General features: G+C 50.5%; 1 protein-coding gene across 2 annotated transcripts in view; it reads left to right on the top strand.

Annotated features, from left to right (window-relative positions):
* GPSM1 (G protein signaling modulator 1) overlaps positions 1 to 15,428 on the top strand; it is a 62,180-nt gene that overhangs the window by 6,277 nt on the left and 40,475 nt on the right. For both annotated transcript variants that reach the window (XM_072936776.1, XM_030286871.4), the window contains exons 2-4: positions 13,842 to 14,063; positions 14,490 to 14,625; positions 14,918 to 15,060. In XM_072936776.1, coding sequence (XP_072792877.1) covers positions 13,842 to 14,063; positions 14,490 to 14,625; positions 14,918 to 15,060 — 501 coding nt within the window. The remainder of the gene's footprint in view (positions 1 to 13,841; positions 14,064 to 14,489; positions 14,626 to 14,917; positions 15,061 to 15,428) is intronic.

Below are 15,428 nucleotides of genomic sequence, written 5' to 3'. Positions count from 1 at the left end.
TGGGACTGAGAGCCTTCAAAGTGGGCAGCCAAACCCAAACCAGTGTAATGGCCTGATCCTGGAAGTGCCTGAGGGATCCCTGTCCCACTGAAGCTTGGAAAAGATGGGACAAGCATCTGCTGAAGCACCTCACTGATATCTGCTCTTCCTTACTTCAGTGCAAGGGATTAGAAGACCTTCTGTAAGGCCCTGGACACTGGAGCAGCAACAAGCCCCTGAATGAATGATTTGGAAAGCAGTGCTGCTGTCTGTTCAGTACCTTCAGGGTAGGAGTAAATAGCTTAAAAATCTATTCCCAGTTTGCTTTCAGCAGGAGGATTTTGCCCGAGGATGGCAGGCACTGGAACCACAGGTGTTTCCTCTCTGACTCTGAGATTAGGCAGGATCCAGCCAAAGAAGCTTCACCTTCTGCTGTGAATCAGTAGCTCTGTGCAGCTGCTACCCCTGGAGAGATTTTTGGAAGAGGAATATTGGATTGTCTTGGCTCCCCTCAAGCTTTTCTGTTATCCTTTGCTCTTCCACCCTCTGGAGCAGCCAGGGGGGCTCCTCGCTGGGAGTTAGGGGCTAATGCAAGAGAAAGGCCAAGAAAAGAGGACTTAAATGGGGAAAACACTAATAACATAGCTCAGTGTAAGAGCTATTTCATGTTCCACCTGGGAGCAGATGTTTTGTCTTGGAAGCTGCATTTAAAAATGCATGGGCAGGGCTGGGAGCTGTCAGCTCTGCCTGCAGCTGGCTCTGAGCTGCACAGGGTGGCTGCTGGAGGCTGCTCTGAGCAACACACAGGGGCTGACAGGGCTCCTTCCTGCCCTGGGCACCCTGCTCTGTTCTCCTCACCCTTTCTGGCTGCCAGGGAGCAGAGCTGGCTCCTGAGAAAGGGATTCCTCTCCTGGCTGCTGTGGCTGCAGGTCCAGCTGCTGCTGTGTGCTGGGGTTTGGGGCAGATTGCTTCATTTGCAGCCTCTCCCTGGGAGGATTGGCTTCTCTTCCAGCATTGCAGCAGACTCAGCACGAGGAGATCAGCTTTGTCATAGGGCAGCACAAATAATGAATAATTGTGCTGAATTCCCTGAATTCCCCAGGGAAGCCCCATCCCACTGCTGGGACAGGGGTCTGTGTGTGTGGTGGAGTTTCTCCATGCCTTGATGAACAGAGCTGCACAAATGGCTATTTACAGGTAGAACAGGTTTGGTTGTTTTTTGGTTTTTTTTGTGGTTTTTTGGGTTTTACAGGGTTTGCTGTACCAAATGCCTTCCCAGTTCTGTTTCCCAGACTTTCTTGACACGCCTGTGGTGTTGCAGTGTATTTGCTCTGGGGGGTGTCACAGCAGGTGCCATTTGAGTGTTCACCTCTACCTGGTGGGGCCTCCTTGGGCACTTTGGTGTGAATTGCTGTTTTTTCCTGTGCTCTGGAGCAGCTTCAGCCTAAATTAGCTAGTTGTGGGAGAAGTTTCTTCTGTGATCCACGCTGCAGAGTTGAGGTGGCTCTTTGTGCACTCCATCTGTGGAATATCCGTTCATGCCTGAGGAGAGCTGGGAAGTGCTGATTAATACTCCTCTCTCTGGGGCTATTTGTTAATTACTGTTATTCATGGTTTGTGTGATGGTGCTGAGTGGATCCTGGCAGGGTTGCATCCGTTCCAGGGCTCCAGAGTGCATGGTAAACACCAGTATTTTATTGCAGCTTTTCTGGGAAATATTGTTCCTGTTTTCAAGGGTGGGAAATTGTATAGCCTTCAGGGTGAAAGAGAGCAGAGGTGGTAAAACTGGGAGCTGAATGTCCTGACTCCCACTCCTTTCCTTCAGCACTTCCTTACCCACGTCAGAGTGAGGGTAATTGTGCTAATTGTGAATTGGAGACCTTGGCTTTGTCCTTCACTGAGCCCTGCTGGGCACTGCAGCACTGGTGTCACACGGAATTACAGTGGCTCTGCTGTTCTAACAAGGAGGAGAAAGTTGTTTAGGAGGAAGTTACCAGCTGGTGAATGAAAGACCAGGCTCTGCCTGTTTACAAGGTGTCCCTTGCAAAGGGAACACTGCAAACCACAGGAGAAAGAGCAGCCTGGGTGGCCCTGGGCTCTGGTCACTGAGAAAAGCCCAGAGCCAGGGACTGGCTTGAGAAAAGCAGAACAGCCTGAGTACTCAGGCACCTGTGACTCCACCAGTTCTGTGTCTCTCAGGCTTTGAGAAGAGAGCAGTTAATTTAAAAAGGAGAGAGGCACACAAAGCAATGTACCCTGTCAGAAAATCCTGCAAGTTAAATTGTGGCAGTGAGTGGAGCTGCCCTGCTTTGGGGTATGGTGAAAGATGGAGGGAGAAAAGCACACATCTGTCGTTGCAGTCGGGCAGGAAGGATTTGGGATGGGCAGGAGCTGCCAGGGCTTTGGGGAGGGTCCTGTCCTTACTGTCCTTGTGCACTCACCAGATCCCAGCTGGTGCTGCAGCAGCAACAGCCCCTTTTTTTAGCAGCTGTCTGCAGAGATTTGTATGGAGGAAATGCTCTGGGGATTGGATCTTGCTGCAAAACACAGAGGCCATCAGATCCAGCTTGTTTATCAGCCAAGCCTGCTGCAGCACGAAGGCAGGAATACAAACCACCAGCGGCTAGCAAATGGAAATACTGAGCTTCCTAAGCCACGGGTGGTTCTGTTTCCCCCTGACAAACAAGCCCTTGTGATTTCCAGCTTGGGAAGCCCACGGGCCAACATCTCATGGTGCTTGAGTGGAGACTTACACCCATAAAAGCAGCTGAATGTCCTGGAATTGTGATACTCCACGTGTACCTCCAGGCATTTCCTGGCCCTGAGTTCAGCGAGTGTCTGAGCTCCTGCATGAGTTTAAATAATAAAACATACGAGTTCACTGCCATGTGCCCAGAATTTTAAGGCCACAGCCCTTGGCCTGCTCTGGTATGAATTGCTTCCATCAGGGCAGTAATCCAGGAAACTCGGAGCACGAACTGCTTGGCTGATGGAATCTGGTTTGGTGCCTTCCTGGGTAAAGCCAGGGGAGAAAGGAGAGCTGCTGTTTTCTGCCTGTTCACCCCTTTGCTGTGCCCTGCTGGGAGGGCAGGCAGGGAGAGTTGCAGCAGGCTCTGAGGAGATCCTGGTCCATGGGGAGCTTCTGCAGGGAGCTCAGGTATCTGGGGAGTTCGTAATGAAATGACTGAAAATACTCACATTTTCCTCTGCTGTTCTGAAGAAAAGAAAAACTCACCCTGCTTGATGTTCTCTTCAATAAAACCATCCTTTGGCACCAGTGCTTTTGGCAGAAGGTTGTCACCAGCTGTGCCAGCGAGTGACCACTTTGCAGAGGGGACCAGCAGCGGATCTGTCACGTAAGGATGAGGAGTGAGCAGAGAAAAATGTTGTGTTCCCTGCACTGAGCAAAGTGATTCTCCTGTGGTGGTGGAAATCCCTTCCTGGATGGCCCTGGCTGAGGTTCCCTTGCTGTGACTCAGGAATTCCCCTCAGGTTTTTTGGGGGCTCCAAGGCCAGGTGCAGAGGGCAGAGCTCAGGGCAGCTGTGTGAGCAGCAGCTCAGAAGGGAAGGGAAGGCAGGAGATGCTTTGCAGGGCTGGCTCCAGACAGAACTGAGTCATTTGTCGAGGCTGACGCTCTCAGAGCTGTTTCCCTGAGGCTGGCATGGCTCAGGAGAGTGAGGATGCAGCCACCCAGATACACACAGAGGAGAGAAAAGTAACAGCTCCCAACATGTGACTGCAATGGAAGTGGAAAAAAAAAACCATCCCCAATTAAAGCCATGTGTGTTGGTGGATGGAACTGCTCCTGGAAGGTTCGTGGAGGCTGTTTGTGCAGCACAAATGCAGCAGCTCTGGAATGCCCTGGATTAGAACAGGCAGGCTCCTCCAGCACACGAAATCCCTGTGGAAACAGAGCTGCTCCTGCATGGCAGCAGCTCCCCCAGCCCACCACCCTTAGGGGTTAAGGTAAGAGCTGTCCTGTCAGCTGCCTCCTCCCTGTCCTTGCTCCTGAAGCACGTTTTCCATGCAGCCTGGTGCTGTGCCATGTGTTTTTTTTCACTGCTGGGTGATGGTGATGTCTCTGTGCAGGAGCAGAGATTTTCTTTTTCTGCAGACATGCATAATTCAGCTGTCAGGATAAATGGGCTCCCTGGATTTGGGCATGTGTGTGAGCCTGATGCTGGATCCTCCCTTCTCTCACCAGTGTGAGGCAGGAGGGGAGCAGGGAATCCTCCCAGAGCTCCAGAGCAGCAGCCTGTAGGCTGTAAACTCATTGCAGTACCTGGGAGATTGCAAGAAGGATCTAAATTAAACCCAAAATAGGTCTGTGGAGAGGAGAATTCTGGCTGTATTTGGGAAGACTTTCCACGAAACATGATGTTGGTACAAACTCCTCCTGTGGAAGAACAGGACCAGAGCTCACTTCAGACATAAAGAATGTGATCTACATTACAAACTCTTCTCAAAATATGTGTTTACTGCATTTACACCTGTGACTGAACTGCACTGTGGCACAGTGTCAGAGCCAAACTGATGTGTGTGGGGAGGTGCAGGATCCTCCCCGTGCTGGATTTGCACAGAAATGTTCCAGGGTAGATGTTTTCCATGGAGCCATTCTGGGACAGAAGTGCTAAAAATCTGGGGGGGTGTGGTGGAGGGCTGAGTCCCACAGTGCTGTGGAAGCAGGGAAAGCAGCTTGCAGGGTGCTGGAGAGTTCCCTGAGAGGCAGCAGACACCCAGCACAGTGCCAGACAGCGGGGCTGCTCTCTGAGGAGCAGAGCAGAGCAGAATTCTCACCTTGTGTGGGACCATGTGCCTTTCTGGGACTGCTGCCACGCTTGGATTTGGGGGCTTGCACATCAACTGGTGGGATGCAGAGAGTTTTCCACAGTGCCACAGAGCACCCTGAAGTACTTTTGGTGCTGCTCTGCTGGGTTTGGGTTTGCACTGAGGACCTGGAGAGCAGTTTTAGAGATGCTGGCAAGGGTTGCAGTGGACACCTGGCTGATTTTTGAGCTCCTGGGGAGCCTCTTCCCTTGTTTTCAGACAGATGTGGAATTATCTTTACAAAATCTGGAGGGATGTCCTGTGGCTGTGTAAGGCAGGGGGAAGGGCAGTATCCAGTGTGAGCTCTTGTTCTGTTGGCCTTCTAAACCCATGAGTGTCTCTGGGCTGATGCCTGATTTTTGGCACCCCAGGAATTTTCAGGGAGAGCACAACAATGCTTTAAACAGCCCTCTGAGCAGGAGACAGCTGCAGAAAAACAATGTCAAATTGGTGCAATCTGCTGTGCTGCAGCTTTGCCAACAGCAATCTGTCCTGGTGGCTGGCAGTGCTTCAGCCCTGGCAGAGCTTCAGCCTCTGCCCACGTGCCCTGTGGGACCTGGGAGAGCCACCTTTGTGAATCCCTCACACTCAGGGCTGAAATCACTGAGGGAGGGACTGTCTCAGGCTCTCCCTGGGTGCTCTGGCTTGATTTCACCCTCCTCACAGGCTTCACCAGATGGTCATTTGAAAAAGAAGTTGCTGCATGTTTGGATTCAGTGGATTTGTCTGGTTCTGCTGTTTGCTCCTCAGAGAGCTCTGCAGGAAGTTCAAGGGCCAGGTTTGTGCTGGCTCTGTCACCAAGGCCCCAGCCAAGCCCCTCTAGGTGCAGGTGCTGCAGAGCATCCTTAGCATTCTCCTGGTGAGCTGGGATGGCTTGGAGCCTGCGTGGAGCTCACACCCAGGCTGTGAGTTCTCTGATGGATCCCAAAGGCTCCTCTCTCTTGGACTGGAGCCCTTGGCTTGGGGCTGGTGGAAGATGAGGCAGGAAGGGAGCAGAACCAGCTTGGCTGCAGGCTGCTGTGGAGTCAGTGGAAAAAGCTGTGGTGTGAACTTTGTTGTGGTTTCCTTTAGTGCTGCATCACGATGACGATCCCACTGCCGTGCCCCGAGCGTGGCTGTGGTTTGCAGGGGCTGTGGGCAGGAAGGAGGCACCACGAGGGGAGTGTGGGCAGCCTCCACTGCTCCAGGAGCTTTGGGATGGGGTGGGACATGGGCAAGAACCTGGGACAGGCAGGGCTGGCTCCTTTGGCTGGCTGGGCTTGGCTGTAACGCAGTCCCTGGTGCATCTGGGGTTTGGCAGCACCTTGTCCATGCACAGTTGTTTTCCTGCTGCAGGCAGGAGCAACTGGCAGGCTGAGAGAGGAAGGAGCAGTGGGGGCTGCAGCTGGAGAATGGAGAATAGACTGAGGCCTGTGGGAAAACAAGCCTTGCTTTCACTTGAGAAGGTTGTGCAGGAAAGGAAACCTCACACAGCCTCTGCAGCTGCCCAGAACAACTGGGACGATTGTGCTGGTGGCACTTGTGGGGCTGAGCTTGTCCTTGCCAGCAGCTGGGGGTGGCAGGACCCTGGGGCAGGATTGGGGGAGGCTGTGATGTTCTCAGTCAGAGATGTCCTGGCTCTGGTCCTGAGCTGCTCCCCTGTCCTGTTGGATCCACGAGGGCTCCTGGGGGCTCCAGGGGCACCCATCCCTGGGGGCTCCAGGGGCACCCATCCCTGGGGGCTCCAGGGGCACCCATCCCTGGGGGCTCCAGGGGCACCCATCCCTGGGGCTCCGGGGGGACCCATCCCTGGGATCCACAGGGATTCATCCCTGGCTCATGCAGCCCCTTCTCCCATCCCAGAACAGCATCCAGGCTGCTCCCATAGGACCTGGCTGAGCCCCCACTGGGTGTCTGAGGGAAATTTTGAGGAGATGTCTGCACCTCTCTTATTTATGTTTCTTCTGAATTTGGAAAGAGCTCCCCAAATCAGGACGTGCCCATTTTCAGTGTTAAGTTTGACCTGAATGAGCTCCCCTGTGCTGGTGGGTAATAGAAGCTGAATGGCATAAATAAAATAGGTAACAAATAAATGGATTGTTTTCTTTGTGTGACTGTGGGTAAGGCAATTACTTATTTTTTCTAATGTATATGGTAATTGTAACCTGCTGGATTCTGCAGTATGTTTGTTTAAATCACAGCATATATTTTAGTGAGAGGTGTGTTGACCCAGCTGCCAAAGTAAGTCATGAAAAGCCTCTCAGCCTGCATGTCCTCTCCTGCTCTCTGGCTTCTGGAAGTGACTGCAGGAAACAGCACTTCACTGCTGGTGAAACCATCCCCAGAGTGCTGTTCCGTGGCAGTGTGATGGATTAACCTCATTGAAGGTGCTGGTGTCGTACAAGAAAGCAAAATACTCTTGGAAAACTCAGGAAGCTTCCTTCACTGTGCTGAGTTCATTCCAAGCCTGCTCTGTGGCAAAATAGAAATGTCTGAAACCCCATTCTGGTTTGCTGGTGCTCTTTTTTCCAGGGCACATTTCAGGGTTCAGGTGCTGCAGGAACAACCCAAACTGTTGGGTTTTGTGTTGCTGGGAAGGAAAGAGCATCCTCAGGCATCAGCATCATGACTCCACTTGTGTTTGGAGAGCTGATGCTCCTGGCCTCTACATTCATTTCTGGTTTTCTCACATGGCTGCTGGTGGTTGGGTTTGTGCCCTCCTGATGAGCTGTGCACAGAAATTGTGTTACACGCTCATTTCCTTCTCACCCTTCTTGAAAGTGAGCTCTCCTGCACAGTTCTCCTTCAGAGAATTTGATCAGTTCATACACTTGGTAGATTCATAATAATTTTTTTTCCCGTTTTGGAGTCAGAATATGTTTTAATGAATTAATTTTCAAATTGATATCTCCTTAATCATCACTTCCTCAGACCCTGCAAAGTATTTGCATCTTATAATTTAAGTGCTTTGAAACTGGCTATCAAGTGAAACTGTTAACCAGGCTGAGATGAAATTCACATTTGCACCTTAATCTCGTCTGAGCATTTTCAAGTGCTGGAAGTTAATTACATCCATGGTAGTCCTTTGATACTTGAGTAATTTTGGAGCACAATGACTTAGATTTGTGCTCAATGCCTGTTAGAAATTTCACTCCTCAGCTGACACAGAAAAATTTCCTTGTGCTCTCTGTTCTTCCTGTGGGTCCAGCTGGATTTGTGGGCAGCATTTGGGTCATGGATTCAAGATAATTGTTGCCAGTGTATCGTTTACTGAGAGCCCAAACCTCCCAGGTGTGGGTCAGGTTTCTGCAGGTTGTGGATCTGTTCAGCTCCTGGAGTTGGGGGCTTTTCTCTGGGCATCTTCAGCGGTGGTTTGAGCTGGGAGCATCCCTGCCTGGGTGGGAGGTGCTGCACCTTACTCCCCTTGGCCCTTGGGAGGGAGGGAGGGCTCCTGGGATCCTTTCCCTTCCCTACAGTGACTCACAGCAAGGTGTGATTTTCCCCCAGAGCCTCAGCTGCCTTTTTGAAAAATGGGGTAATTGCTGCCCTCGCACCTCTGCAAAATATTTTGGAGTCCTTAGGTTGAAGTTTCTGCACCTACCAACTCAGAGTGGTAATCTGCTTCATCAAATGCTCTGAAAACAGCAAATAACTCCCGTCTGTCCTCTGCTCCCCCTCCCCAAGGATCAAAGGCACAGGGGGTGTGTAAGCAGGGCAATGCTGGATGACTTTTGCTTTCCAGCAGGCAGTGGGGAGTTTGGATTTGGATTTCTGACAATGACGCAGCTTTTGGAGCCATTCCCCATTGAAATGGGGTCTTATTCAGCACTGCTAATAAGAGGGTAAAGGCAGCTAAATACAGCTGTCTTCCTCAGTGCCATTTGGGATTTATTAGCAAATATGCAGTGGAATTGAATCCCTTGTAAGTACTCTGCAGCTAATGGTAGATAGCAATTAGCTGAAATGACTACTGTGGAGCACTGATGCTGCATCAGTGAGGGGACAGGAAATCTGGAGCCAGCACACAGACCCAGCAGCTTCCAGAACTCCCTGGAGTTTTTCCCTCTGGATTTTCTGTTTCATGCCCTGAGCAAAAGCCCGCGGTGAAAATCGCTCGGTGTGGGTAATCCCCGCAGCTCCAGCCTGAGCAAACACTTCCCCAGCAGCAGTGAGTGTGTGTGATATTGTTATTTTCAGCTCAGGGGTCATGGAAAGGACTCACTGCAATGTTCCTAGCAGTGGAAGTGTGTGGAGTGGGAACCTCCTCCCCTCCAGATGTGCAGGGGTCTGGCCCAGATGCTTGGAACCAGTTCAGAAGTTGGGGAGGGCTGGGTGCAGCATTCCTGGTTTCATCTCTGACCTTTTCCTCTCCAAACTCAACAGGAGGTTCTGTTTCCTTCCCCTACTAATGGGGTGAGGTGTAGGTCGGGGTGTCCCAGGGGTTCTGCCCTTTGGCTGGAGGGGAACAGCTCCTGTGTGCCGTTTCCAGCATCCAAAAGTGGTTTGCATCAGGCTCTTTTCATGTGTATCTTGGTTTGTTCGTGTTTGAGACAGAAACCTGCTTGTCATGAGGGGAAAAGTGCTGGGGGTGTGATGTGGGTGGGGAGTGAGGGGCTGTGCTGGCCACGTTTCACCAGATCTGGGCTTGGGAGAGAGATAATTGACTATTTTCATTTTTCTCCTGCCAGGTTGCTGCTGGGTGTGCTGGTGATGGAGAGGAGCAGTGTGGATAAGAGGGACTGAATGATGGATTGGTGCAGTGGCAAAGAGAATGTATTTGAGGGTAGGAAGCTGAAATCACCTGTATTTAGGAGCAAATAATGGGATTTTCTTAAAGATTGGAGCTCATTTGGGAGCAAGTGAGAGAGAGAGGCAGGTGTGGATGTGCTGGACCCTGCCTGGGGCAGAGTAAACAGGGAAAACTGCCCAAAACCTTTGGGAGAGTGCCCCAGGCAGAGAAGAGCAGTGCCTGAGGCTAAATGGGTATAAATTCACTGTGAATAAACTTGGGCTGTGCCTCAGGAGGACCTGGAACAGCTTTCCTCAGGTAGGGAGGCAAAGGAAAATATTTGGAGCGCTCCCCATCAGTGGAGGGGACACATCCCCAAGGGTCTGAGGCCACCTGGACCTGGGGGTTCAGAGCCATCAGCTCCCTCTCAGCTCCAGGAGCCATTCAGGGCAGGGAGGGGAAATTGCTGAAGGGGAATAATTCCCAGCTTGATTGACTGGCAGCACGCCCTTAAAGAAAGTAATTATTTAAATGAATATTTAGTTCGTTAAGGCAGTGAATATGCATTTACAGTGAGCACCTGGTAAATCTGATCCTTTTTTGGTTCAGAAGAAATGTTTAATTGCCTGTCACCACTGCTCTGGAATTAGATTTATTTTTGTACAAAACCTAATCAGATTGCAAGTAAGATGCTAAAATCTGTTACTTCACTAATTCAAATCAATCGAAATACTTAGGGGGATTTTTTTTACTACTCTTGATGGTTTTGATAGTTTTTTTTCTGCCTTACCTTCTGTCTAAAAGCTTGGAGTTTTGAACTCCAAGGTCTGATTGGGAATGAGTTCTGCAATCGCCCCCACCAACATGAATCAAATATCTATAAATACCTTTCCTTTTCCCTTCTCTCCTTTTTTTAAAGGCAGTCTCACCTTGCAGGCAGGAAGAGTTTCTCTTGCCCTGTGGTGTTTGCAATATTTTGGGCAGCAGACAAGTGACCCCAGGCTCTGTCTGGTGACATGATAATTTTCTGTGTGCCCTGATGGAGTTGTTGTCAGCAGTGACAGGTTGCTGTGGGCAAGGCAGCCCTGAGCAGGGTGTTGGGAGGTCTGAGTGTGTGGTGTTCCCACTCTGGGGACCTCTGTCATCACCCAATTATAATATCCTAATTATAGTGTTTGACAGCAGTCATGGTGATCACTGATAATGGCACTGGTGGCACTTTTTGCTGTTCCCTTTATTTCTCACAGTGTCCTTGGCTTCCCCAGCACTCCTGGGACTGTCTCTGCCTTCTCCAAATTGCTGAAAACATTTGATATGTGAGAATTTTTCTATTTTGCCTTTTCCAGAGGCTCATTTTTGCTGTGGAGTTCTTTGAACCAGCTTGCAGCAGGCAAAAGGCAATCTGTGCTCCAGCTCCTCATTAGCTGCTGCCTGACAGTGATGGGTGACCCTGGGAATTCTTGTTCAAGGCTGCTCCTCCCGTTTTTCTCTGCTCTTTCTGCCTTCACATCAGTTATCCTTTAAAGAAAAACTTAAGGAGGAGGGAGGGAGGCCGTGCCCATGTTGGACTGGGGAGAGGTTTCCTCCTGCCTGTCCTGCATGGTGGGAGGTCACCCTTTTCTGCTTCATGAGTGTGAGAGGTGACATCCATTCCTGGGCTGGAGACTGGCAGGTGCCACAGTGATGGGGACCAAGTCATCTGCCAGCATCCTGCCACTCCCTCATTCCCCTGGCAGAACTCTGGGCAGATTGCTGAGTGCATCAGTGGCCAAACACTGCATTTGTATGTGGCCTCAGCCCCACTGCCTCCTCCTGCCAGTGGCTTTGGGTGTCCATTCAGAAAATCCAGAAGAGGTAGGGGAGGGTTTGGATCTTGTTGTCATTGACTCTTTTCCCTTTATTGCCAGGTTTGTCCTTTCAGCTGTGTTTTATGGCAGTTGAGCTGTGGGTTTGGAAGCTTTTTAAAGCGGAATTTTAGTGTGCTTGAGTTTGTTCCTTGACCTTTAGTTGATTCCCCTGCCCTTGGCATTGTTTCCCTGCACGCTTTAGAGCCTGAAGTGATTGAACTGCATGCAGAGGTGCTTCCCAAAAGCAGGTGGGTTTTACAGGTGGGTTGTGTTTCTGTCAGCAATTGCAATCCTTGTTTGTTGTCCAAGGCAGCGAAGGCTTGGCAGAGCAGGATGCAGGGAAAAGCCTCCTGTGCCTTCCTCTTGTTTGCTCAGGTCCCAGTCTGAGCAGTGATGCTAATTAGATAAGGCAGATACTCTGCAGAGCAGCCTGTGCAAGGACAAACAGATTTTAATTAAGGGCTGTGTGCACTGGAAGGTCATGTCACTGCCTTGTGCCTGGACAGTCACTATGGGAACACCAGGAAAGCACCCACAGAGTGGGAATGTGTCACCAAGTGGGCTCTGGGGCACAAAATTCACTTTGGGCTGTGGCAGATACGGTCCCACCCCTGCAATGTATTACCTGGGTTTTGTTGCTGTGGGAATGGGAACCTTCAGTTCAAGCTCTTAAAATCACCCAACAAATTCCCCACAAGCTGTAGAGCAATGCCATGAATTTGGGAAATTGGCCTCCACCCCACTTTTTTGGACTGTTTACAGCTGGTGAACTCAATTCCTCAAAGACAACCTGGATACTGGAGAGAGTTTTGTTTGGGTTGAAATTTGAGCTCAAGTTAGTTTGCTTCTGTCTCTGCTGCCTTCTAACTGGAATCCAACATTCTCTCCAGTGGTAGTGGCTCATTCCTGCATTTCAGGTCCTCTCAAGATTCATCCCCACTAAGCTGCCTGAAGTTAATCCTGCTGATTTGAGTACAAGCTGTTTCTTGTCTTCCTTCAGCCCCAAAGCTCCTTTTGTTTGAGATGTATCAGCAGAGATTTGTCAATACCTGATGAAACCATGGACATACCTTGGGACTGATGAAATTTTGGTGGGATCCCAGGCAGAAACTCATTCATTTTTGTGTGGTCTAAGAGCAAGAGGGTCAGCAGAAAGAACTTAAATGTGTGTGTGTGTTTTTCATCTTAATATTTTTATTCCTGCTATCAAACAGAAGCTGAGGCCGGGACAAATGCTGCACTGGCACCACAAGTATCTTTCTTGTATAATAAAATAGCCACTCAGATGTGGGCTTTGCTTTGGAATGAAATGTTTTTGTGGGAGTTTGAGGTGGGAGCTCGCAGGAGCTGCTTCACAACCCTCTTCTCCCTCTTGTTCCCTGGTGGCTTTGGGGACAAAGGAACAGTGGAGCTGCTGTGTGCAGGTTGTCCCCTGATGCTGAGCTGGGGCTCCTGGCAGGCTCTGGGGAAGCATCTCCCAGGAGCTGAACAAGCTGTGCTCTTGGGCTGGGTACCACAAACTTCCTCCAAGTGCTGAGAGCAGACTAGAAACCACCTGTGGGCATTTATTATCTCCTGACAGACCCTTGCTGTTCTGCCTCTGGACAAGGGAGCTCTGTTTTTTTTCTTCAGCACATGTCCACCTTTGACCTAAATAGTTTTGACTTTTGAAAATAAATTGAGCAGAAAAAGAGCAAAGTGAAGCATCAGGATAGAGGAGCAGGAACGTGCTGTGTCCATCTCCCTTGGGAAGGGGGCTGGCTATCAGCAGGCAGGACAATTCCAATGAAAGCTTGGGCTAGGCATGGTGTAACAACAGGGACAGCTGTGACTGAGGGCTTGGAGCACTCGGAGGGGAGTGTTTTCTCTCTCTTGAAGCAGTGTCACTGCTCACAGTGCTGTCTCTGACAGCGTGGAGTGTGCCAGTGCCAGAGGTGGCAGAAAATGCACAGGGGGAAAACTGGCCTGGAGGCCAATGTGCTGAGTGCCTGTGGAAAACGTGACAGCAGGAGAGGTAATGAAAAGCAGACACTGACTGCTGAGAGCTGCTCAGCCAAGAAATTCTGCACAGTCCAGGGTTTTCTCTGGTATCCAGTAAAAACCTGTTACAATTTGGCTTCCCTTGCTGTTACCCCAGGGAAAATGATCCAGGTGTAAATTCCTGAATATGTGGCTTCTGCAGCACCTGGAGGGAAATCAGGTGGAGCCCAGGGGCTGCCCTTGGCTGCTTGCAGATGTCTGTAAATCAGAGAATCTTAGAATGGTTTAGGTTGAAAAGGACCTTAAAGACCATCTCATTCCAAACCCCTGCCACGGGCAGGAACAGCTTCCACTTGGAGGTGGAATCTGGATGCTCCTGTGTTCTGAGTCCAGGGGAAAATTAAAGGTGTGCAGTGAAGCAAACTCTGTGACCACCACAGAGCAGAGTGGGAGCGCTGCAGCCACACTGCTCTAAAAACAATTCCCTTGTTTTTGGCAGGATGGAGGCGTCCTGCCTGGAGCTGGCCCTGGAAGGAGAGCGCTTGTGCAAGGCTGGGGACTTCAAAGCTGGGGCAGCCTTCTTTGAAGCTGCAGTGCAGGTGGGGACAGAGGACCTGAAGACTCTCAGTGCCATCTACAGCCAGCTGGGCAATGCCTATTTCTACCTGAAGGAGTATTCCAAGGCCCTGCTGTACCACAAGCACGACCTTACCCTGGCCAGGTGAGTGTGTCAGCACTGCTTTGTCCTCTTCAGGCTCAGCCTTGAGTGAGGGCAGGTTCTGTGGGGCCTGAACCCAGAAACACACATCCCAAACTGCCCTGTGGAGAACCTGGGACTCACCAAGGATGGGACAGCTGCCTTCAGAGCAGGGAGGTGGGGAAGGGGATGTGGATGTGAGCAGGGTGCCTGGAGCAAGAGCAGTGTCCACCTCTGTCCCCAGTACTCCCTGTAATGACCTGCAGTCATTAGAGCAGTTCTGAAACAGCAAACTGGGAACAAGGATCTGCCTTCAGAATTGTGGGAGCCTGTGGGAAGCTCTCCAGCCAGGTGTCTGTGCTGGGAAGCTGCAGCTTAAATCTGCCTCCAGCAGATATTTTTTATTTATAAATAAAAGTCACTGAGCTCCTTAACACCTTCATCTTGTAGAACCATTGGGGACAGAATTGGAGAAGCCAAGGCAAGTGGCAACCTTGGGAATACCCTGAAAATCCTGGGGCAGTTTGATGAAGCTGTGGTTTGCTGCCAGAGACACTTGGACATTTCTCGGGAGCAGGGAGACAAGGTAATGGTTCCAGCAGGAAATTCTCCCTGCCTTTAAAAATAACCTGTCTGCAAGTCAGTGAACGTGATCTGATGAAGGTGGGCTTTGGAAGGAGCTGCAGGTGAAGCTCTCCCTTCTGGCTGCCATCAGACATCTCCTGCTGCTGTGAGGGTGAAGATGGGAAAGGAAAATGTGGGCTTGTGGTTCTGAAAGAGGGGAAAGGGAAAATGTGGGCTTGTGGTTCTGACCATCTCTGCCCATCCTGGGATGTGAAGTGTGATGCCTTGCTGTTGCCTGTTCTTCCTCCCTTTAGGTAGGTGAAGCCAGAGCTCTCTATAATATAGGGAATGTTTACCATGCAAAGGGAAAGCACTTATCCTGGAACACAGCCCAGGACCCGGGCTACCTGCCTCAGGAAGTCAAGGACACACTACAGAAAGCTTCAGAATATTATGAGTAAGTATCCAAGCTTGGCCAGCCCCTTCTCCTGCAGGGAACGAGGCCACTGGCTGAGAATTTCCAGGTTGTAATAGATTAGGAATATTTCCTTGACATGCCAAGCTGCCTTGGCAAACTAATCTCAAGGGAGGTGAGAAAAGGTATTTTATAAAATCTGAGCTAAAATTCATGCCGGCACTGGCTTTGTAAAACTTGCTGTGGGTTGAATCGTGGTCGTGCAATGAAGTGCAGCAGTCTGCTGCTTGCCAGAGCTGAATCCCGGCTCCTGTGGCCCCTGCTGCTCTCTGCTGGCCTCTGTGAGGATGGATCCCTGTGTGTCTCCACCCTGTCACCCAAGGAAAGAGTCACTTTGAAGTCCTGGTTCT

This window comes from Taeniopygia guttata, chromosome 17, assembly GCF_048771995.1.
Source record: "Taeniopygia guttata chromosome 17, bTaeGut7.mat, whole genome shotgun sequence".
In the NCBI taxonomy this organism is placed as follows: Eukaryota; Metazoa; Chordata; class Aves; order Passeriformes; family Estrildidae; genus Taeniopygia; species Taeniopygia guttata.
This window is presented reverse-complemented; position numbering and strand designations above follow the sequence as displayed.